At 41.3% G+C, this 23,644-nt stretch overlaps 1 protein-coding gene and 3 non-coding genes across 4 annotated transcripts; all 4 read left to right on the top strand.

Annotated features, from left to right (window-relative positions):
* The first annotated feature begins 311 nt into the window (after positions 1–311).
* Positions 312–23,419, top strand: ncapd2 (non-SMC condensin I complex, subunit D2). Its single transcript, XM_067601195.1, has 33 exons — positions 312–561; positions 701–905; positions 1,338–1,457; positions 1,546–1,621; positions 1,704–1,762; positions 1,871–2,046; positions 2,558–2,703; positions 2,905–3,032; positions 3,131–3,254; positions 3,441–3,588; positions 5,969–6,166; positions 6,248–6,382; positions 6,498–6,585; positions 7,968–8,169; positions 8,306–8,424; positions 9,951–10,151; positions 10,280–10,454; positions 10,869–10,953; positions 11,097–11,233; positions 13,088–13,220; positions 13,615–13,690; positions 14,945–15,160; positions 15,286–15,446; positions 16,313–16,424; positions 16,580–16,703; positions 16,835–16,990; positions 20,530–20,707; positions 20,860–20,954; positions 21,128–21,208; positions 21,765–21,948; positions 22,041–22,209; positions 22,309–22,428; positions 23,111–23,419. The coding sequence occupies exons 3-33, from the start codon at positions 1,340–1,342 to the stop codon at positions 23,191–23,193; spliced, it is 4,203 nt and encodes a 1,400-aa protein (XP_067457296.1). The 5' UTR covers positions 312–561; positions 701–905; positions 1,338–1,339; the 3' UTR covers positions 23,194–23,419.
* Positions 2,120–2,455, top strand: LOC137192028 (small nucleolar RNA U85). The gene has a single exon (XR_010930490.1). It is a non-coding gene; the product is annotated as a small nucleolar RNA U85 (small nucleolar RNA).
* On the top strand, positions 5,522–5,823 carry LOC137192029 (small nucleolar RNA U85). The gene has a single exon (XR_010930491.1). It is a non-coding gene; the product is annotated as a small nucleolar RNA U85 (small nucleolar RNA).
* On the top strand, positions 6,665–6,981 carry LOC137192031 (small nucleolar RNA U85). Its single transcript, XR_010930492.1, has one exon. It is a non-coding gene; the product is annotated as a small nucleolar RNA U85 (small nucleolar RNA).
* Positions 23,420–23,644: the final 225 nt, after the last annotated feature.

Below are 23,644 nucleotides of genomic sequence, written 5' to 3'. Positions count from 1 at the left end.
GCTGTAATGTTGGAAAAATATCTACTTGTTTGACTAATTTGGATGACTGAAGCTTCATATTAGCTTCAGATAAATTTCTAAATTAAAAAGAAACAGAGAGGACTGGAGCACACTGATAAATTTGCACCCTTTAACTGTGCAAAACAGGCCAATGTTTCGAAACTACTCTGTCTTCATCAGAGTCAGAGTGGACAAAGGCATGAGGCAAACAACATATGTAATCAACCTAGACCAGGTGTGCAGTTGTCATTAGATAATTGGTTGAACAGGGTTTCAAATCTTGGATGATGAATCCAAGGGTGGGAGTTTCCATAGTCAGTATCTAAGTGCCACACCTCCCAACACCATGTCAGGAACAAAAGAGCACAAATTAAAAGCTGCAAATTTATCAGTGTGCTCCAGTCCTCTCTGTTTTTTGAAGTCTGCTGTCCTTGAACTGAGAAGCACCTGCGAGGAGAAACCTATTTCAACTTTTAAATTAACTTTTGCACAGAAGGAGGCTTGTGGATTTTTGTCCTCCATCACTTACATTCAAGTGCATCACGAAGGGATCTTCTAATGGTCAGTATGAACAGGAGGAAAGATTATGGCAAGAAAAAGCAGTTTCAATGTCTGTTTTGGCAACTGATTATTATTTGAAGACAGACTGGAAAAATGGTGAACCCGTCCTTTAATTCAAATACGTAATTTTGTACTGTAGTGTTTTTCCAGCAGGTGGGAGTGTTGAGTAAAGCACCCGTGCAACGAAAGCACGTAAATATGACGTCAGAGCGTCATCGCTTTGGCGCGATGTAGGAGCAAATTTGAAAATCAGGCTTCAGACCGTTTACAGACGCGGATACAGCAGACTACACTTTTGTCTTTAAAGGTCGAAGTTGTGGCTAAAGGGACTGCAAGCTTCACAGGTGAGCATGGTGTTTTTTTAAGTTTTTAAAACGTAGTTGTTAGCTAAGTATAGCTACAGATGTTTCAGTTAATAAATATAACAAGTAAAACTAACTAGTTAAGCTACACAGTTGTGCTAGCCCAGCTAGTTAGCATGCTAATGTTAGCTTACTTCACAACAACAAAACAACACCGTTTGGTTAATTGAAAGTCTTCCACGTTTGCTTTGTTAGTCTTACCGACATTGATGTTGGTGTTGTTAGTTTAAGTCTTGAGTAACGTTACTTTTCTTTACCAGCCAACTTTAATAAGTAGAACAGAGTAAAATTTAAACTTGTCGGTAACATGACCAAACTCTTTGATCAAGTAACTACAGTTAGTGGAAGCGGTACCGATACAATGCAAACCAAGCAGCCAAGTCTAAGTAAACTAATCAAAGGTTTACTTCACAGGGATGTCGTGGGACTTTTTTGTGCCCGTGTGTGTGGGCGACCTGGTAAAGACCGGAGGAATCAACCAGTACGTCGTTCAGGATGTAGTCCCCCCAAAACAGCTGCCGCCCTATCTGAGTAGTAAGTAGCCCACTAGATTCTTAAAGTTGTACTGGAAAATGTTCTTGTCAGACATTTGCATTTGTGCGTTTCTGTCTCTTTTACACAGGATTCAAGGCAGCATTGAGAAGCCAAGGACCTTTGTGTATCTTGGAGCACTTTGACACAGGCTACAGTGTGCTGCAGTGAGTATTGAGCATAACAAACTTGGCAATGCTATCAATTTTTACAATGAGATCAGTACAAAACTGTCTTTTTCTTTTTAAGGCATAGCAACTCAGTGGAGCTGAGTGTGAAAGAGGATACTCTGGAATTACTCGTGCAAGGTTAGATTTTTTGATACTTTTGTTATGTTTAAATTGGGGAAAAGATTATGTTGTGCTTGACTGCTCTCATGGACAACTCATGCATTGTCTGGACTCTTTTCCTTTCAGTTGTTAGCAGCCTGGCTTCTACCCTGCCTGCGCTCCTGGTCTCCACTTCTGTCTCAGCAGCAGAACGCAAAGAGAAACTCAATGCAGTTAAAATGAGTGTCTTCCTGCTCTGCAAAATCACAGAGGCCCTTGAAAGTGAATCCTATCGACAGAGTATTGTCACAGCACCTGGGAAGGTATGGTGATTAGTGACGCACTTAAAAATACTTTGTTAATGGCTATTGTAGCAAGTTATTATGTATTTTAAATGCCCACTGATGAGATAATGGCAAGTTTTATGATCCAGTCAGACCAAGAGATTATATCTCTCGCCTTCTGTTAGGTGGGTAGTCTTGGTGGTGTGGTTGAGTTATATTGCACTGCTGTAAGGGCCCACCCACAGTTAAGTTGTCATCTTCTACTATGACCCCTGTCCCCCCCCAAGAGCAATGGGATGGGACAGGTAGGAGAAGTCATACAGTGTGTAGATGTTTGTTTGTCTTTGTGTGTGTTGTGTGAATGTATATGTATCAGCTGGCAAGACGATATAGTCTCTGTAGATGGTTTGGCAGGTATGAACCACAGTACTTTGGTAATCTGAGGGCATGTATTGTATATTAATGTTAATTTTATTGTCTTGTTCTGGACTATTGCAGTCTAGTATCAATGAAGTTAAACTGATTTTAAGGTTTTGTCTGTTTTGCACAGGCTGGTAAAAAAGGCAAAGCTGGCGGAGAAGGACTGCTGCAGTGGGACTCTGAGAGAGAGAAAGTGCTGCAGGCCCTTGTCCAGCTCCTCCAGCTGGATATCCGTTCCCTCTGGAGCCTCTCCCTGGTGGAGGAAGAGTTTATCAGGTACAGGCTGTCTTCAGTCACAGCCTTTATTTTTAGCAGAAAAGATGTGCTGTAGAACCCACTTAAATGGGTTTCAATAGTTAGGCTTAAGAACAAACACTGTCCATATACATAAGGTTCTGTATCCATATGTACCATATCATAAAATGAACATATTTCTAATCATGTGTTGTGTGTGTGTGTGTGTATTTATTCCCTAAGCTGTGTGACCTGCTGCTGCTACAAACTACTTGAGAACCCAACCATCAGCCACGTCAAGAGCAAACCCACCAGAGATTGTATAATCCACTTACTGGGGGTGCTGATCAAGAAGTACAATCACCTCCTGGGTTAGTCTCATAGTCACATCGCTTTTACATAGCCCCTTTTTTGTGTGTGTGTGTGTGTGTAAGATTTCAATGTGTACTCCTGTTCTCATCTCTTACAGGTGCAAGTGTAAAGGTGATCCAGTTGCTGCAACACTTTGAGCAGTTGTCCTCTGTGTTTGCCCAGGCTGTGTCTGTGTGGAGCACAGAATATGGAATCAGGGCTATCATAGGAGAAGTAATAAGGTCAGTACACATGTATTGGTGAGCATCTTAAGTTTCTCTCTATTCCTGTGGGTGAGTTTCCCTGTTTATTGTGTTTCCCTTTTTGCTATGTTTGTCGTGAACACATCCTTTTTGGAAATTTTATTCTGTAGCTACAAAAGATGTGAGAGGTTCTTTTCTGAATGTCATTTTCTCCCTTTCCTTCAGGGAGATTGGTCAGAAGTCAAGCGACGAGCTTGCTAGAGAGGGGTCAGGGGTCAAAGCATTTTCTTCCTTCCTCTCAGAACTCGGTGCCCTGGTGCCTGAATTAATGATCCCCAACATTAGTGTGCTCATCACACATCTGGAAGGAGAGGTAATTTACACTTGAACATGTTCTTCCTACTAACACTGAATTATTATCCTCAATAGAAACATTGATGTCCTTAAATCAAAAGAAACACACTGCTGTATTGATCAGGTACACAAGTTAATTGGAGTGCATGAAATCATGGGTCTTTATTCAAGAGTGGGGTCTTTCAGTTTGAGAGCATGAGTTTTTGATTTCACATTCAGATTTTAATTCTCTCACTCAAACCCTCCCCTCACACTCAAATAGCCCCCGATTGTACTCAGATTTGCTCTGCTTCTGCTCAAACTGTATGCTGCCACTCAGATGTATTGTTGCTTGCACAGATTTCCTGCTCCATCTTCAAACCTTCTCCTCGCACTCAGGCTGCTTTTGTGTGGTTGTGAAACATCTGTTTTCGGATTTCTGCTCTGCTCTGATTTTTTTTTTTTTTTTTTTTTTTTTTTTTTTTAATTTAATTTTAAAAAAAAAAATTTGTGCAACAACCCTGTCAAAATCCCCCAGCCAATAGAATGCAGGTGTAGTGTTGAGAGAAAAAAAAATCAGAGTGTCCCATACTAGTGGGTACTGGTTCATCCACTGCTGCCCTCCAGGGCTTTATTAAATGTACTTCCCTTGTTTTCTCAGACTAACTAATATATTCAGTTTACTGTCACAGAAGACTAAAGAATCCAGAAAATATTCACATTTAAGAAGCTGGAATCAAAGAATATGGACATTTTGACAACTAATCGACTAATCGTTGCAGCTCTAAAGCAACTGTGCCCACAAGGAGGCAGGGATCATTTCATTGGTCAACACTACCCCTGGCGTTCTATTGGTTGGGGGATTTTGACAGGGTTGTTGCACAAAAAATCCAAGAGCAGAGCAGAGATCTGAGAGCAGACATTTCAGGAGCGCACAGAAGCAGCCTGAGTGCGAGGAGAAGGGCTGGAGCTGGAAATCTGTGCGAGCATACAGTTTGAGCAGAAGCAGAACAAATCTAAGCACAAGCGGGGGCTATTTGAGTGTGAGGGGAGGGTTTGAGTGAAAGAATTAAAATCTGAATGTGAAATCAATAAATCATGCTCTCAAACTGAACGACCACACTCTTAGATAAAGATAGGGGGGAGGGGAAACCCTATACGAAACACATATGTATTAGTCTAAAGGTGTAAAGCCCCACACACTGGTCTTTCATCAGTCAACAAAGCTCATGAGCAAACGGGAAGACTTGAGTGTGATCAACAGGGCTGCTCATGCAAGGAATATCTCCAAATGTGAGCAAATACACCTTTTCTTTTTTAAGAGATTGGTTTAGTTCTCCACAAATCACGGCTCTTTGTACCCTTCAAGACTCTTTTTGTGGTAGAAGCTCATCTAGTTTTGCCAAGCCGGGAAGGACTCGGCACTGAGCCATAAAGTCAATAAACGTCAGTGTTCTGGGTTGTGATTGGCTTCCGCAGTAATGTCAACACATATTAAAAAACATGACAAAAAAGAGCAAAAGAAGCAGGTTTCTTTCTTTTTATTGTGCACATTGTTTTCCTGGAGATTGCTGCCATGTTTTCTGTTTCACAGAGTAACAGAGCGCTAGTCTCAGGACTTTTTTTATAACCTCAACTGGGCAGGAAGTTAACAACATCCAGTAAAAATTGTATGTGCTTTGAATCGATGCTTTAAAAAAAAAAAAAAGAAGGGCATGAAGAGTAATGGGTTTGTGTTTATTTGCTCAAGCAGTCCGCTTGCAGATGTGCAAATGGTCACGTTTTCCAGCAGTTGGCCACTTTACGTCACTACTTATAGAATTTCATAGATATTGTAGAAACCCAAATGTAACTGAACTTACTGAAACAAGAAACTGAGGGGGGAACCATTTAATTAAGACTCTCTGTGGTTCTTTACAATATGTAATTTCTGTACAAAGCTTAATTTCTTTTTGTCATATTCAGTTCATTTTGCCCAATGATGAGACCAAGGCGAATACGAGCTCACTGAATGAGAGTTGGGTTCTTCTTGCCTTGATTGGCAGGTAATCTTGGTGGTGTAGAGGAGGGTTTCTGCTCCGCTGTAAGGGCCTGCCTACAGTGACTTGGCTCAATCCAAATTATTCTGCTACAGTCAAAGCAGAGTAATTGCTGGGATGAAGCTGACAGTGTGTGTGTTTGTGTGTGTGTGTACGTGTGTAAAAGGCAAGGAGTTCACCCAGCTCTCTTTGCTCTTCAGTCAGCAATGAGTTGTGTCTTTGGTAATCTGAGGGCCAAGTTCAGAATCTCAGATGGAAGCAAAGTGATGTTTATACCACCAAACACTAATCCCCATTTAGTACTTCATGATCATAGTAGAACCAGAATCTTGATGACACATTTAGATGCAGATTTATACCCTGTTTCTCTCTGTTTTCCAGAGCCACGCAATGCGTGTTGCTGTGTGTGAGGTGCTGGGAGAGATCCTCGTGCGGGTCCTGTGTGGTGACGGGCTCGACGAGTCTGGTAAAGCTGACCGCGACCGCTTCTTTGATACCCTGCAGGAACATCTGCATGACACACACTCCCACGTCAGGGCACGTGTGTTGCAGGTCTACGCACGTATCGTCAACAGCAAAGTATGTCTTCTCGACTTGTAGTGTATATCTAAAAGCATGTTTAAGTCCCTCCTGCTCATTAAAACTGTGTTTGTGTTTTAGGCTTTGCCCCTGTGTAGGTACAGTGAGGTGATGGGGCTCACTGTGGGACGACTGATGGACAAATCTATAAATGTGGTGAAGAGCGCCATCCAGCTGTTGGCAGCCTTCATTGCACACAACCCCTATAGCTGCAAGGTAACTCAAATCAACATGGTTTTAGGACTTGAACAGCAAACGTTATTCCAATGTCACAAACTCACTGGAATTTGTTCTTTGTTTTTTTTTTTGTTTGTTTGTTTTGTTTTTTCAGTTGAGCAGTGCAGATCTGAAGAAACCGCTCGAGAAAGAGACGGCTAAACTCAGAGAGATGAAGGAGAAGCTGGGGGCAAAACTACCGGGTGAGGATGAACTCTGTGATCCTTTTTTTTTTTTTTTAAAAAAAAACAAAAAAAACAAAAAAAAAAACACCTACAATTTGCCCAATGATGAGACCAAGGCGAATACGAGCTCACTGAATGAGAGTTGGGTTCTTCTTGCCTTGATTGGCAGGTAATCTTGGTGGTGTAGAGGAGGATTTCTGCTCCGCTGTAAGGGCCTGCCTACAGTGACATGGCTCGCCCAAATTATTCCTTAAAAGTTACAGTGGAGTAATAACAGGGATGATGCCAACAGTGTGTGTGTGTGTGTGTGTGTGTGTGTGTGTGCGCGCATGCATGTGTACGAGGCAAGGAGTTCACCCAGCTCTCTTTGCCGTTCAGTCTGCCGTGAGTTGCTTCTTTGGTAATCTGAGGGCCAAATTCAGAAAGCCATTTGAACTTAGCAGACCAGGTTGGTCTTTGCCTTCTCCTCCAAAAAGTTGTTTCAGAGAATTCGTACATGTAATTTTCAGCCACATAGTCCCGGCCGCCCTCACACCCTGTGTGCTGTTGTTGGCTGGAGGCTACACACCCACTGCCCAAAGGTCGACACTCAGAAACGTTCTGCACAATACACACAGCAAAATATGAAAATACAGCTAGATACAGACACCGCCACACACTTCTAGTGGGTCATAAGTGATGATTGAGAGGGATTATTTTTGTATGAATCTATTCATTGTCAGGAAAATCACACTCATTCTGCCTTTGTAATGTTGGTTTGAAAATGTGTTTTCATAATGTGTCACAAGTTACTTTGAAAGTGTTTTTTTTGTTGTTTTTTTTTTTTTTTAGTCAAAAGTAACACATTGAACCTATTACCAAAAATGCAGTATTTTTAGATGCTTGTAAAAAAAACAGAAATGTGGGTTATTTCCAACAGCTAATGCAGCATTAAGTTAATTAACCAGTTCATGTTGTGGTCATCTTTCTCCTCAAATTGAATTTCCAAGGAAACCATGAATATCTCATGTTGCTGATGATAACCCAATAATATTTATATTAAGGTAGCTGGGGCAGATAAATGTGAGTGAAGCTTCATTCTGTCTGTCAGAAATCCCCTTCATTTATTTGAAATGGCTTTAGAAAGACCACAACATCATGTATGTAACAAAAGAACAAATACAGCGGCACACAAGAAGATATGTTACAAAATACAATCAAATGATGGCACTCTAGAGCCCAGAATTACAATCCGGTCTCTTAACCTCATGAATAGTTGTCTTACCAACCTGTTCTGATGCTAAATGATCCCTTTTGTAATCTTTTTCCTTGTCAGTGGTTCCTCTGAGATTTTTCTTTGTAACTCTAACCTGAGTCGTCATCGTTGGTTTTGAATATTTTTGTCCTTTCCCTTCTGGCAGTGGCAGTGATTAAAGCATCTGAGCTGTGGGCCGCCATGGAGCCCGAGCTGCTCGTCACTGTCACGACAGAGCTGGAGCCCACAAGTGAAACAGAGAGGGAGCAGCAGGAGGAAGACGGGGATGTGGAGGAAGAAAAGGAGGCAGAAGATGACAGAGCAACCGCAGTGAAGATTGCTCAGTACCTCCGTGTCAACAAATACAGGTGAGGCTAATCAGCAGTGCTGTCCATGGTAAAAGTTGACTGAAGTGTCACCACCTGAAGGATATATTCTCCCACACTGTCAGTTAAGCAACAATTTGATGTGTGAAATTTGTTTTTTTGTCTTCTCTCTGCACAGGAACGCTGTGCGTCTTTGTATAAAAGCCCACAGCTGCTTCCCTGAATCTGAGATGTTCGCTTCTCTGTCCACTGTCACCCCAGAGACTTTAATGAACACACTGGCTCTGCTTTTCAAAGGTAAAACTCAGTTCGCCTGATGCATTTCTGTCCAGAGACACTCAATGCAAGTGCTGTCTGCCTAATAGAGACGTTATTGAACAAATTTAAGATTCGATTCTTTGTATTTCCTCTTGATTGGAGGAAATTCATTTCACATTATCTTTCAGTGCCCCCGTTCATTAAAACTGATTAGTCCATAATATCTGGAATTACACACATGTGAGTTGAGGATATATTTTTAGAGCAAAGAACACCGCACTTCATTAACCAGTCATCTCCTTCGTAATATATTCCACAGCTCTAGATGACTGAGTCACATGAAATCTCCCAACACAAAAGGTTGTAGAGCTATGTCAGATCCTCAGGTTCAGTCTCTACTAAAATGTTACTATCGTGACATAAAAAGAAAATAGTGACTTGTTTCACATCAGCTGATAAACATGCTTTCATGTTGGTACCTGAAAAGGAACATGAGAACTACACTTTCAGATTTTTACCTTTTCTTGTTTGGAATGTCTTAACTTTTTTTTTTTCTCTTGGTAGTTTGTTTTGTTTGTATGATTTTGTCAGTTTTTTTTGTAATTTTACAAACATACTATATACACTTCATACATCAATAAAATAAAAATGCACAATATAAATCTCAACCACTGCAACACACCCACAAAACAAAAGAAAAACATTTAGGACTTTTGAGACATTGCTCTCACAATTGTGTGTTTATTTTTTTAGTGGTTGCAACAAATGCTCCTGCAGTTTAGGAGATGACTGTAAATCACAATTACAATAATATTGAGTTTAACAGCAATTACCAGTATGTCTTTAAGAGATATATATTTAAAATATCTATATATTATACAATCCATATAAAGTATAAAATGATTATGTTTCAAATATGCTTTTAATACAGTTTCTAGTTATCTATCTAGTCTGTATTCTATGTTTATATTTGAATTAGTCTACTTAGTAGTTGTATATAATTTAGCCTTTAATTGTATTTGTTTCTTTCACCTACCTCCATTGTTTTTGTATTTTGTGATTTATGTGAAGTGGCTGCTATAATGCTGTTATTTCCCTTTGGGATTAATAAAGTACCGTCTAATCAATACCTTTTTTTTAATTGAAATCAGTCTGTCCATTCCATCACTGTTTTGGCAGCACTCGGAGCCCAACACACTGTAGTTAGATCCATAAAACAGCAGAAAATAAACTTGAAGTGTAAAAATGCACCTTGGGTTGCAGGTAGAACCGTATAGTGTGCATGAAACACAAACAGTTGGTCTTTGTAAATTAAAATAGAAGCATATCCATTCTGTCAGTTGTGAAATGGACTGAAAAACACGGCTGAAACGCCTCCTGTGTAGACGAGCACTTAACACTTGAGCGGCTGCCTCACACATGTTAAAAGCACCACAGCGAAGAGAACGAATTTAACTTAATTACTGTGCAGCAGCAGCAGGATGTGTTGAGTTATCAAGTAGCAATGGAAAGATGGTTCACTGTTAGAATTGCACTGATTCCTGTTTTCGTGATGTTTTTTTCAGGCTCTGACGAGGACACTTCTGAACTCAGCCAGAACTTGCCCCCCACGCCACAGAGAGAAGGGGAGAAAGAGGAAGAGGATGGTGAACTGAAGAAGCAGGAGATGTTGGTTCAGTACCTGAAAGATACAGAAACCTTCGCGTTACAAGTGGAGAGAGCAATCTCTGTCATCAACACCATGCTCTACTGGAAAACCACTTCAGGTAGATGGAGATACTCAGCACAGTGAAAATCAACTCAAACGTGCTTTTCCATGTAATTTGAGGATTTATTTTGGTAATGAGATGTGAATATTTGCACATCTTACAGCAGAAGTGTGTTGTGCTTGTAGTTGTCCAGGAGGCTGTGCAGTTTTGTGTGACAGTATGCGAGTTCAGTGTCGCCAACTCTGTCAGTGGAGTGAGGAAGATGTTGCCTCTGGTCTGGTCAACTGATGCTGCCATTAAAGACGCTGTTGTTCAGGCCTACAGGCGCCTCTATCTGAACCCTCAGGGAGACACCACCAGGTCTGTGAAACTGCTCCACACATACAGTTCACATATCCCCTCAGCATATTTGTGGTATTGATATAGCTATTTTAAATTCAATGTGATATCAGCTAATTCATTATTTTTATTATAATATTAACTGTTGGGTCCTATAAATTAGTTTGAGGTTTACTGTAACCAGAGGAGTATTTTAACATTAGGCTGCCTGGCTTTCAGGTTAACATTAGTAACTAAAACATAGCTCATATAACCTTCGATGGATTAAAAAAGTCTTATAAAATTACTTGGTCAGCATGTTCAGTTCACTGTTTTTCATCAACTTTAGAATTATTGGCAAATAGCATAATGTGATGCTGGCAGAACCTAAAACCACAAATAGAAGAGATTTGTTTTGTGTTGTTGTCTTAAAGCAGCTGTCTCTTTCATCATTAGGACCAAAGCCCAGACTCTTGTCGACAGTCTCTCGGAGCTGATGGTGGATGCGTCTCTGGGAACAATCCAATGTCTTGAAGAAATAGTGAGCAACTCTTTTATGACTCTCATATGGCTCATTTTCTGTGTTTGATGGTCAATTGAGAAACGTAACGGCAATAAAATGTGTACTGTTGGTTGTCTAATGTGTTTTGGTATTAAAATAACCATTCAAACATGTCTCTGTAGGTGCAGGAGTTTTTTGGCAGTGGCAGCAATCTCCAGTCCACCGTAGTGCAGGTTTTGTGGGAAAGATTTACTGGCAAAAGAGAAACTTCTAACCTACAAAGACGAGCTGCAGTGCTACTGCTGGGCATGGCTGCACGGTAAGACACAAACCACTTTCAGTATGTTGAATAATAAATAAGAGGGTTTCTAGCTGGTTATTTTTGGTAAAAAATTTAAAAGTGTAGCCCAAAGTGACTCAACCCCAACTTCTCTGACTGTGTAGAATCACACAGGGAGTAGATTGATAGGTGGTCAGAATTCATGAATCCAGGGAAATTCAGTCAGTCATGGTGTACTTCTAAATGATTTGTGAGACACAGTCAGTTTACAGCACACCTGGTGTTTCAGTCTGCACGTAGACACTGATCGGTCCTATCACAGCTTTTATTTATTTGCTTTCTTATTCTGTCCACGTTGTGATCTGATCTCATTTTGCACACACTACGCAGTGCAGTCGAGTAGGTGGGTATGTCAACGAAAACAAATACAGCAAGTCATAGGATAATTAGACATGATGTCCTACAGCCTCTATTTATTCTCCAATTTTGTGAAAGACAGTGTAAACAACTCTGTTTTTGTTACAGTAGTGGTTGCAGGTGCTGTGCATACTTATGACTTGTTTACTAGTGGATGAGGGAACGGCTGGTGACAGGCGAGAACAGATTTAGCTGGAGTTCTGCTGAGGTGCATGGCTAACTTCACATTTCATGAGTCATGATGTTTCTGCAACACCGAGCAATATTTTCTCACCAACAACCTGGTAAATTGCCTTTACATGTGGCTGACTTTACCTAAGATCTGATTTATATTCCAATTATGATTTGTACGCAACACTAGGGGTGTGACAATGTGCTGCTTTGTAAGGCTACAGTGTTTTGAACCTGTGTTTATATCATGGTCTGAATCATGAAACACAGCAGGACTGGGTAGTAATAAACTCAGTGTTAACTGACTATCTAGTTTGCACTTGCTCACATGTTCAGTCAGGTGGACGTAGTCAGTAATCTTAAATAATGTGGAATAACAGTATAATGGCTTGTCAGAAATGTTTTCTATAAAGCTCAATTTGGTTTATTTTTATTGCGAATTATAATAATATTTTGATCATATATACTGCACACTACTGATCCTCAATGAAAGAAGTAACAACTAACATGATCCTTTTTATGGCGAAACGTTCAGGTTTACACCCCGACTCAACACATTATTCAATCATGATATTTCGGATCCATATTCAAACTGCATTTTAAGATCATGTTTAATCTATTAGCACACAGAACAAACTTCATTCCCTGCTGTATATTAAAATCAACACAACTCTGTTTTTTTCCTGACAATAAATAAAGTTGCTGAAAGTTGGCTAAACAGTTTTTCAAATATTTATATAAAATCTGCGATATGCCTCACTGCATAAAGGCACTTAGTCTTACATTTTGGTCCTGCCTCAGCTACTTGACATTCAGCAAATCCTCTCATTAGTAAGAATACAAGCTCAGCCTCAGCTCCTCTTCATTGTAATCAAAGTCACGACCATATAACTAGGCTCCTTGCCAGTGCCTTTCCGTGAATATATATATATATTTTTTGTGTTCCCCCTCAATCTACCTCAAAGACTGCCACTGCTGTAGGGAAGAGTGAGCGAGCAAGAGAGTAAAGAGAGTCTATCTGCAGTCCACCCACACTGCTGCCTCTCTTCATCCAGCCGGCAGCATTCATAACCTATTAAATCTTATGTGCTTCTGCTAACCCATCCTCCCACACACATTATCTGGGCAGCAGCCTAGCACTGGCAAGGCCAGCAGCGCACAGCGGTTTGGATGATGTAGGCCAGAGATGTTATTACTTCACTTTGCATACTCACATGATCATTTGGGAAAATAAAATACATACTTTATGCCTGTTTTTCCAAAATGTCTTTTTTTTTTTTTTTTGTATGCATGTGAATCTAACAGGGCAGAGAGGGAGGTGGTCCTCAGTAATCTGGACACTCTTTGTTCTGTGGCTCTGGGAGAAAAAGTGACTGAAGACTTCCTTCTGGCCAGAGACACTGTTTTCACCATCTGCAGCATCACTGACCATGTCAGGGTAAGAAGATGTTTCATGATGACCAGAGAGCCACGTTAACTCCGGTCTGTGTTTTAGAGAGTCAGTGGGCCAGTGTTTCAGGGTCCAAAGTAGAGATTTGGAAGAAAAAAAAAGCTTTTCCTGTGTGCAGTTTCCTAGACTCTAAAATAATTTGACTACTTAATCTCCTATTTACCTCATGTTCACTCTTAACATCAACAGCTGGTAATATTAATCTTATACATTTGCAAAACAGAGCAGGTATTAAACCTTCATCATTTCCAATTAGTTCCATTAGAGGTATAACTTAAATCAAATGCACAGAAAGTGTTTGACATTTTTAGGGGCATTTGGAACCAACTTGCCTTGTCTCTTGTTAAATGGGCTTGAACACAATGTATTCTATTTCCACCAGCAATCAAAAGGCGCTCCGTTCAGACTGCCCCAGGACCATCAGCTCTTCACCTGCCTCACACAGGCCATCGCTGAAGGTAAATTCAGACATACAGTTGAAAAATCAAACATCAATTTCAGAATATGTATTTGGTATGTCCCCCTGTGGCTTTGATGACAGCATGCACTCGAACTGGAATGGACTCCACAAGTTTGCGCAAAACCTGATGACTCATGTTATCCCAGCATGATTTAATAATGTTCAAAGAGCTTCTTGTGATGTCAGAGAATGATTGGTTTACTCAGTCTTCAAGTGCCCCCCTAAATGTGCAGTGGGGTTGTGATCAGATGACTGTGGAGGAAAGTCCATGACAGGTCAGGACTCCTTGGTCTTTTTTAGTCTTCCAGTAGTTCTTGTAAAGCTTTGAGGTGTGTTTGGGGACATTATCCTGCTCCACAAAGATGCAAACCAGAGGCTACAGCATGTCTCTGAAGAGTGGAGTGGTACTTCTCCTTGTCCAACTCCAGAGTAGGCAGAACACCCCCAGACTTAAATGTTCCCACCACCATGTTTCACTGTGGGTTTGATACACTGTGGTTTCATTCTCTCTCCTGTTCATCTCCTTACATACACTCGTCTGTTACTGCCATACATCTCAAACTGGGATTCATCAGTAAATAGGATCTGTTCCAGTCATCCACCGTGAAATGCTGGTATTTCTTAGCCCACCCCGAGCGTTTGGCCTTGTTTCCCCTCCTGAGAAGTGGTTTAGAAACTGCTACTCATCCTCTGAGACCACTACAGCACAGCCTTCTTTTGACAGTACTTTTGCTGATTGGAGTCTTGTGTTCTTTATTTAGCAACTTCTGTATCTGTGATGAAGCTGCTTTTCTATCTCTCAGGGAACAAAGCTTGATGTATTGATAACAGGTGAACACTGGCTGCAAGTTGAGTTATTTGAACAAACATCTGAGTAGATCAAATCCACCTGAGTGTCATCTGAACTGATGCTTCAAAGAGATATAAATCAAGGAAATCTGACCTTTTTGTACAAAGGAGTTAAGTTGGTCAATGCCACTAAATTGCTTAAATTTGATAGCTGACCTAGAAGTAGTGCAAAATCTTATATGAATATTTCTTCATTTTACATGTCATAACTTGTTTTTAAATGTTTCTGAATCCTCAACTTTCTGATTATTTCCAGGTTTATATGAAAATATTATAGATATTCAACATGGCCTCAGACTTTGGACTTCACTGTATGTCCCTTTTTGATGAGAAACATGCTCAGTCTGTCTGTCTCAGCTTTCACTCTCTTTCTTCCACTGACTGTCTCTGTCATTTGCTCCAGGTGTGGTGATGGAAGACCCTTACTGGCAGAGCTTCATGGAACAGGCTGTCCGTCTCATCTACTTCCTGGCTGAATCCCCTGACCAGCTGTGTTCACGGCTGCTCCAGCGCAGCGCTCGCCTCTTACAAGATCAGATCGCAGAAGGTGGGGAAATCAACAAGAACGCAAGCCAAATACAAGATGGGTCTCAAGATCCCAATGAGCAAGGTGAACAAGGTGAGTGTCATTCTAAAGAAGACCTTTGTGTTGAGTATAAGTTGTGACCTGACCCGTCCCAGCACTCCTGGCTTTCTCAACATACTCTTAATCACACGTGTCCATGTGTTTTTTCTCTCCTGCAGTGAACTGTGTGTGTCTGGCCCAGCTGTTGGCTCTGTGTGGCTGCGTGGCTTTCTGGCAGGTGTCTCACCTTGAGCGCAGTGTGAGCACTGAGCTGCGGAGGAGGAGAGGAGAGAAGGAGGAGAGGGAGGAGAAGGAAAAGGGCCCATCCAGCAAAGCTAAGGTCTGCAAAGACTTGTATACAGGGCTTGTACATACAGTAATTTAAATGTGTATCAGTACAATGGTCTCACAATGAAGTAGTAGATTAGCTAACAAAGAAACAAAATTGTGATCGTTTTGTTAATGAGCTTCTTTTTTTTTTTTCTTAGAAATTAGACTATCATCTGAAATTCATTGCTCAGTTCATACTGTAGCTATGGGAATCTGATAATGTGCTCATGAATCTGCTTAGAATATCTTAAATTTAAATGTCATTTAAGTGGTTTTGAAAGTAGTTTCACAGATATTTAAACGTCACTTGATGTCAAAACAGTCCCCTGGGTGAAAGAAATCGAGACAATCAGAATGAGTCTCAGCAGGATAGTTTGAAATTCACATGAGTGATGGTTCATAATTATTCAGCGCATCAGGGAATATGAAGATAAATGTCTCCTTAATTAGCCTAAGAAGTTTTTATTTTTATTTCATTTATAGTTACTTCATTTTTTACATTTAAAGAGACAAAGGGGGGAGAAGGAGCAGGGCAGGGGTGGCATAAAATGAATTCTTAGGTTAGATGAAAGCCTACTAGAGTGTCACTGTCACATGGCAGGATGAGAGGTTTATAAAAGTGATAATCCATCCAAAATGCTGTTTCTATGGATGTTTTGATACTGTTTTTCTGCCATAAACACTTATTACTATTAGAGTCCACTTTTCACTGCCTTAAATCCAAATCTACAGTTGGCAATGTTGTCATACTCAAAACTTTTTGGGTGAGGTGTCATTCTAAGACTAACTGATCACTAGGCTGTGCAACAAGTCAGAAAACACCCAAGATGTGTTCTTGGGCATCTTTTTCAAGCTGCTGTAATAATTTTCCAACAGCAAACAGCCAACGAGAGTGCAATGGAGGAGGAGCTCGGGTTGATCGGTGCCTCCGCCGAAGACACAGAGGCTGAACTCATCAGAAAGATCTGCGAGACAGAATTACTGGCTGGTAATAAAAACATCTAATCTTTTGTTTTGCTGCCCCACATTACGCTGTATTAAAAAACCTGCTATATCCCATCCACTACATTCAGATATTCACACATTTCATTTCATATATGACTTGAACATCTTCTCCCCACCCTCTTCTTGCTGTCTTTTTAGAGGAGAACCTGCTGTGTGCATTCCTTCCCCTGCTGGTTAAAGTCTGCAGCTCCCCTGGACGTTATTCCCACCCACAGCTCACCACTGCTGCCTGTCTGGCACTCTCTCAGTATATGATGATAAGGTAAACACATCCCCTGTTACTGTGTGCTTTCACAATACATATTTGTGTTTTGCCTCAGAAAACTGTAAATAGACTGACTTGAATCACCAGGATAAACTTTATCACTGCTCTTTCTTCATCCCTTACATCAGCCCATCGGTGTGTGAGGAGAATATCCGTCTAATGTTTACGGTGCTGGAGCGCTCTGCTCTCCCTGTTGTCAGGGCCAATGCCATCATCGCCCTCGGAGACCTCACCGTCCGTTTCCCAAATATATTGGAGCCCTGGACACAGAATCTCTATGCCAGGTAATGTAATGACACATTCAGTTTCATCAGCCCAGTAATTTGAAATTAATTTGTCACAGTTGCAGCTCATGCTCATCATCCCCCTTCACTCTAATTGACTCCTTCCAATTAGATGAACATTATTATAATAGCCATAGCTTTGTTTTGTTTTGTTTCCCCCTGTAAGGAACAACCTACGCCTGAAGTCTCAGCTGAGTGGGTGCACTGTAAATGACGTTTCATCTCAGTTAACATTTCCCTGTACTTGTACACTTGAGCCATCCTCATCTGGATCCGACCGCGTCTCATTGTGTTGTTCCTCTCAACCACTGAAGTGTTGCCACTGTCACAATGCTCCACTGAGCCACATGATGGAAAAAGTTTACTCTTTCCATCACGACTTTTTAATGGGGAAACAAACTTTGAGATGATCTATGTTGGCAAACTCTGATATCTGCCTTGTATTCTGATCTTTGCATTCAAGATAAGAAAACTTAATTGTCCATTACATGAAATGGATATTTTCCTTCGGCATTCTGGCAACACAGTGTAAAACACCGTAAACATCAGCTAAAATACATAAAGGCTCAAATTACTTTTTATACCCATTTTTCCTGGCTAGTGGGACCTTGAGTCTCCTGCCAAATAGTAACAGCTGATGAATGAAGGGACTGAGTGAGGTCATTATAGACCTGGGTGTCCTTTTCGGTTATGGACCGGGTTTATAGGTTCTGGAGTTGAAACTGTTTATTTCCAGTGATCTTGCTGGTCTGATTGACAACCTGGGTCAGCTTGTTCCTGTGTCTAACTGAGAGGTTTCAGTACCAGGAGATGATATTAAAGGTGAGAACAATCTCAGTGAGTGACCTGTCGACCACAGTCAGGGTGTGTTTATTGGCGTTGGAGCTTCTCAATTTCCTGAGGAGAGAGAGCTGCTGCCGTGTGTTTTTGTAAATGTAGCCTGCAATGGTCTGAAAGGTAAGTTTATTGTCAATGGTTGTTCCCAAATTTTTTAAAGTGCGTGACCTGCTGCACTTCCTGCCCCTTCATGACAGCAAGCTTGAAGGCGCCCTGTGCTGCCTGCCCCCGTACTACCTCCTAGACACAGCTCCTTGGTCTTTGTGACATTAGGGTCAAGGAAGCTGGCGTCAAACCAGATGGCAATGTGGTCGATGTGCTGTTGACATCCTGCAGGGAGGCAACCAGGGTCATGTCATCAGCATACTTAATGAGTGAGGGGTCTTTGCTGTTGTATTTTACCTCGTTTGTATATATGGAGAACAGGAGGGGAGATAAAACGCACCCATGTGGAACGCATGTGTTCAGGACAAGGCAGTCAGAGAAGGTGTTATTAATACCGACTCCTTGATCCACAGGGCAAAGCTGCTCCTGGTGTTCAGGTCACACAGACAGCTCAAGAGAAGATTAAGCTGGACTGTATTAAAAGCAGAGGAGAAATCCATAAAAAGTACAGACTTGTGTGTTGGCCTTGTCTAGATGACCATGTATTTTGTCAGTGAGAGTGAGAGTGGCGTCCTCCACACCTCGACTTGCTTGGTAGGCAAACTACATGGGGTCCATGCACTTAGCTGTTTGTGATATGAGATCCTTGCTCACTAGACACTCCATGAATTTGCTTAATATAAGTTTGAGGGCGATGGATCTAAAACCACTAAGCGATTTTTGTGTGTGTGCTGTTTTAGGCACTGGGACAATAGTTGCCATTTTCCAGCCCTGGGGGACAAAACTGGTGTCAAGGAATAGCTTGGTAAAGATGGGTCCTAGTTGGATGGCACATTCTTTCAAGACCCTTCCCTTGAGTCCATCTGGCCCGGGTGATTTGCGAGGGTTGACTCACTGGAGGATCAGAATGACTTCATCGAACTGACCTTTTCCTTTTAATATCACAGGGGCAGGTGTCATTCCTGCACAGTCGCTTCCATCACTGAAGTCATGTTTATCGAATCTAGAATAGCACATGTTGAGATCATTTGAAAGGCCAAACAGGGTCATCACATTAAGGCGCTTGGAACCATGGGAACCGGCCAGCACTTTGTGGCTTACTGGGAACCCACCCCCACTCGTGAACTGGGGTGGAGTCTTGGACAAGGGCACTTTTAGACAACGAACAGCTTAATTACTAGTGTGTTACAGATTGTGACTTGAGCCAATGACTAGTGTGTTGTAATTATACAGAATGGTTGGGTGAACAGAAAGGAATAATTTTGGGTTGAAGTCAAAGGTTCTACAAGGCTTTTCTTGTAGGTAGAGAATTTCACTTAATGGATTCTGTCTGTTTTTCCAGCACAAAGATACACTGGTTCCGTATAGCCAACATGGACGTTAAAGTTGTTGTGTTTGATGAAATGTGGTTTTAATTATAATGCTTGACAATGCTCATATTGTGGTGTTTCGGATGTGTAAAACATTTTGTTCTTTTTATAATGTGCCACTGCCCTCTTAGTGTTTTCTACCTGATAAGCATTTCATAGTGTTCCTTAATTCTCTCCCACACATTAACATCTCCACTATTCTCAAGGCTGCTGCCCTGGAGCCTCCTGATAAGCACATTAAGAAGTAATTACCCTGTTCATTGCTGTTGTAAGCCTCTGCACTGGCATGTGGAAGTGCCATGTACAAGTGTCTGATCTTCTGCCAGGAGTCCTGCTCTCTGGCATAAATGAGAAATGGTTAATGAGTTTCTTTTGTTCTGTGGTTTTGGGTGTGGCTAAATCTAAATTGGTGTCAGAATGCTATCAGGTTGCCCTGCCTCAGCCTGTCAAGTCCTATTGTATTCAGCCAAGGCTGTGACAGTTGTTTGGTTTCGGTAACATCCTGCCTAACTCCAAGTCTTAACAGGAAGCCTAATTGATTCTGACTGGAAAATGAAAAATGCACAGGTGGCAAGAAATCATTACCTGAACGTACATTTTTAGCGTCGCTAGAGGCATGGCTGCCAGAATGGCGGTGCTGGTCTGTCGGTCCACTACTGTGGTCCAGACTGAAATATTTCAACAGCTATTGGATGGATGGCTATGAAATTTTGTACAGGTATTAGTGGTTTCCAGACGATGTATCCTACAGACTGTATAGATCCTTTAGCTCCACCATGATGTTGACGTTTGCGGTTTTGAGTAAAATATCTCAACAGCTATCGGATGGATTGCCATGAAATTTGGTAGAGACGTTCATGTTCTTCTCAGGATGAATTGTAATAAGTTTTGATGATACTTTAACTTTTCGTGTAGCGCCATCTTCAGGTCAAAAATGTAATTTGTCCACTAGTTTAAAATACCTGCTAAACTAATGACATTCCCATCAGCCTCAGCTGTATTCTATGGTTGGTCCTAATTAGAAGATGTTAGCATGCTAACATGCTAAACTAAGATGGTGGACATTGTCAACATTATACCAGTTAAACATCAGCAGGTTAGCATTGAGCTCAAATCACTGCTGTGCAGAGTGCGGCCTCACAGAGTGTGACCTCACAGAGCAGCTGGCGTGGCTGTCGATTCTGTCTCGTTAACCAGCCGGTAATTGAACATCCTCTTCTCTTCCAGGCTCAGTGACGAGATTCCTTCAGTGAGGCAGACAGCTGTGACAGTACTTACTCAGTTAGTGCTTAAGGATGTGCTTAAGGTCAAAGGTCAAGTCAGTGAGGTGGCTGTGCTGCTAATTGACCCCGAGCCTCACATAGCCAGCCTGTCCCTGAACTTCTTCAATGAGCTGGCTGCCAAGGTACTCACACACACACATACACACACACACACACACACACACACACACACACACACACACACACACACACACACACATCCAGAGAAACAGACCCATTAAGGGAGTCTGAATAATTTGGAAGGTTTCTCACTCTTAATGATGTTACCCATCAGGACAACGCAATCTACAACCTGCTCCCAGACATCATCAGTCGACTGTCCGACCCAGAGAGAGGCATGAGCTCGGAGGACTTCAATACCATCATGAAGTGAGTTGCACACCTTCACAGTGTGTATTTGTACTGCCATGATTAGTCCAAACTGTCTTTTACTCTGCAGTTTTGGGACAAATGGTGACTTTTTAAAAAAAAAAGTTAAGAAATAGTTTAAGAAGGGTAAAGTTGAAAGCTTTGCTGTATTGTGTGTGTGTGTGTGTTTTCAGGCAGCTGTTCTCCTACATCACCAAAGAAAGGCAGACTGAGTCTCTGGTAGAGAAACTGTGTCAGCGCTTTAGGACTGCCAAGTGAGTACATCTCCACCTCTTTTCTTTTCTTCTTCACACCTCTGACCTGCAGCTTTATGTTGGGTTTTTTTTTTTTTCCCTCACTCATTTGTGAGTCTGTTCTGCAGTATTTCATTTATGCAAGCTGCAGGGGTGGATGCGTGGGTAATTAGTAGGTGTTTTCAGTGTGTGCAAAGAGAGATCCACAATTAAAGCGAGTTCACAGTTCACGTGTCACCTACACTCCGACATCTTTGTATTCACTCATCTTGTCATGGAAACTGTCTTCCCATATAGTTGAGGCATGTGGACAAAACAATTGACCTGGCTTCAGTCTGCCTGTGACTCATCCCTACTTAAAGCTCAAAGGAAGGACATTTTATATTACAAAATGGCAAAGTGAATTTAGATATATGAGGTTCCTGGAAAATTAGATCTGGTCTAAATGCTAGGGCAAAGCCATATTCATGAGTAATGAGCTGTTTTGGTCAAGGGTCTAGAATTTCTATGCATTTCACATAATTTCTAATCAGGTTTAGTCCCTCATCTCTCTAACTCTTCCTTCTTCTCTCCTCAGGACCGAGCGTCAGTGGTGTGACTTGGCCATGTCTCTGTCTCTGCTGTCCATGTGTGAGCGTGGTTTTAAGAGGCTGCAGGAGTGCTGGGAGTGTTACAGTGACAAGTTGACTGAACCTGGAGTCTACCAGCCTCTGCTCTCCATCACTGCCAAGCTCCGCCGTGGGGCCAAACTCCAGTTTAAGGTGCTTACATACTTTTCCAATTCAAAGTAGATGTTTTTTTTTTTCTTTGTTAAGCTTTCTGTGTGTTAACTTAAGGTAACTCTGTTTACCAGGCCCTAGTGGATGATTTTGAAAAGCGTCTGACTGCGGTTCACACACGGGGGCTGGAGAATGTAGAAAGCCCTGAGATGGACGAGGAGAACCAAAAAGAAGGAGGACCTAGTGGAAGGACAGTCGTTCGCACACCTCTACCCACCAGAGGCCGGACTAGGTCAAAGAGAGGTCAGTGCATGTAACCGTTTTACTAAAAAATATTCTTGCAGAAAAATTCTGTTTTTTTTTTGGTGACAACAAACTATTCTTTTTTTCTCGCTGATCCAGGTCAATCAAAGCCCTCTGTTTCCAGCCACGGTGATGAAAGTTATGTGACACCTCAAAAATCTCGCAAATCTAAGAAACCTGTGATTACCTTCAGCAGCGATGAAGAGGAGGATGAAGAGGGTGAGTGCAACCACTTAAGTCATTCACCACTCTGCTCCACTGAGAGGCTCTTCTGCCTTTTTTCAAATTACACTCTTATTTTGGAATTTCAAATGATTTTTCTTAATCCATCTCTTAGGCAACTTATTTTGTATGTAATATAAAAATTTGTTATTTAGTGCTGCAACTAATAATTATTCATCATCAGTTAGTCTGCCAATAATTTTCTCAATTTAATTGGTCTATAAAATGTCAGAAAACAGTTCGTTTTGACCAGCAACCCAAAAGCCAAATATATTCAGTTTACTATCACATAAGAGAATGAAAAGCAACACATGCTGACATTTAGAAGACAGAACGAGGGAACATTTGGTGTTCATGCTTGAAAATGTTTTGCTTAACTTAAACAATCGATTATGTCTGACTTAAATTTTTTCCGTTACATATAGAAGTGACTTCATTATTTTGTCACAAGTCAGTATCTATACAGTCAATCAATGCGACAAAGTGTTTGCACCACTGGACTGAGCCGCACTAGGCAGCTGTAGAAGAAGATTCAGGACTGTTTGTGCCCCCGTCGCTCTAAAAAGTGAGCTGTTCATTGCAGCGGCACTAATCCAAGATCCATGGATATCTATAATAGACACGGTCATGACTTGTCCCCCTTCCATCAATTTCTAATCTTCATTTTATTTTTCCTCAGATGCTGTGATGGCGGAGAGCGAGACCCCTAAAGTGACAACGCCGATTGCCCGCACATCCCGACGAGCTCGCCTCAGAAACTGATTTTCCTCTTTTCTTGTTCTTATCTATCTTTCCTTGTCATCTTTTTTTCCTGTACCTTTTTAAACTTTTCTTAAACTATTGGCTTTTTAAATATTTTTAAAAAAAATCTTTCTGTATATTTTTAACAGATTTTTTTTTAGTACCTGGCACTAAAGTAGTCTGCAGCATCTAAGGACACAGAAATAAGATGTCTTTAATAAACCTGGTTCTGATATGACAAAAACTCTGCGGCTGTCTGTTTCTGTTTGAGGTGCGTCACTCAGCGACATCTGCACACTGAAGAAAAAGCTGAAGCTGACACTACAAATGTATGACGGGTTGGGTGTCCGCTGGATTATGTCAAGTAAATTTATGCCATCATTACAAGCAGCTTTGAATGTCTACTTGTATCATGTGTTTGGACAGCGGTGTTTAATGGGTTGTCACAGCTTGCCCAGACAGTATTACTACC

The sequence above is a fragment of the Thunnus thynnus genome, chromosome 10 (genome assembly GCF_963924715.1).
Source record: "Thunnus thynnus chromosome 10, fThuThy2.1, whole genome shotgun sequence".
NCBI classification, from domain to species: Eukaryota; Metazoa; Chordata; class Actinopteri; order Scombriformes; family Scombridae; genus Thunnus; species Thunnus thynnus.
The sequence above is the reverse complement of the archived record's forward strand: the minus strand, read 5'-3'. Positions and strand labels throughout refer to the sequence as shown.

What these genes read in the sequence shown, in the direction of transcription:
- ncapd2 (XM_067601195.1), top strand. Translation starts at nt 1,340, where the DNA reads ATGTCGTGGGACTTTTTTGTGCCCGTGTGTGTGGGCGACCTGGTAAAG. An exon ending in CACACAGGCCATCGCTGAAG is followed by an intron (nt 13,691 to 14,944) that starts GTAAATTCAGAC and finishes CATTTGCTCCAG; the next exon opens with GTGTGGTGATGGAAGACCCT. An exon ending in GCCCATCCAGCAAAGCTAAG is followed by an intron (nt 15,447 to 16,312) that starts GTCTGCAAAGAC and finishes ATTTTCCAACAG; the next exon opens with CAAACAGCCAACGAGAGTGC.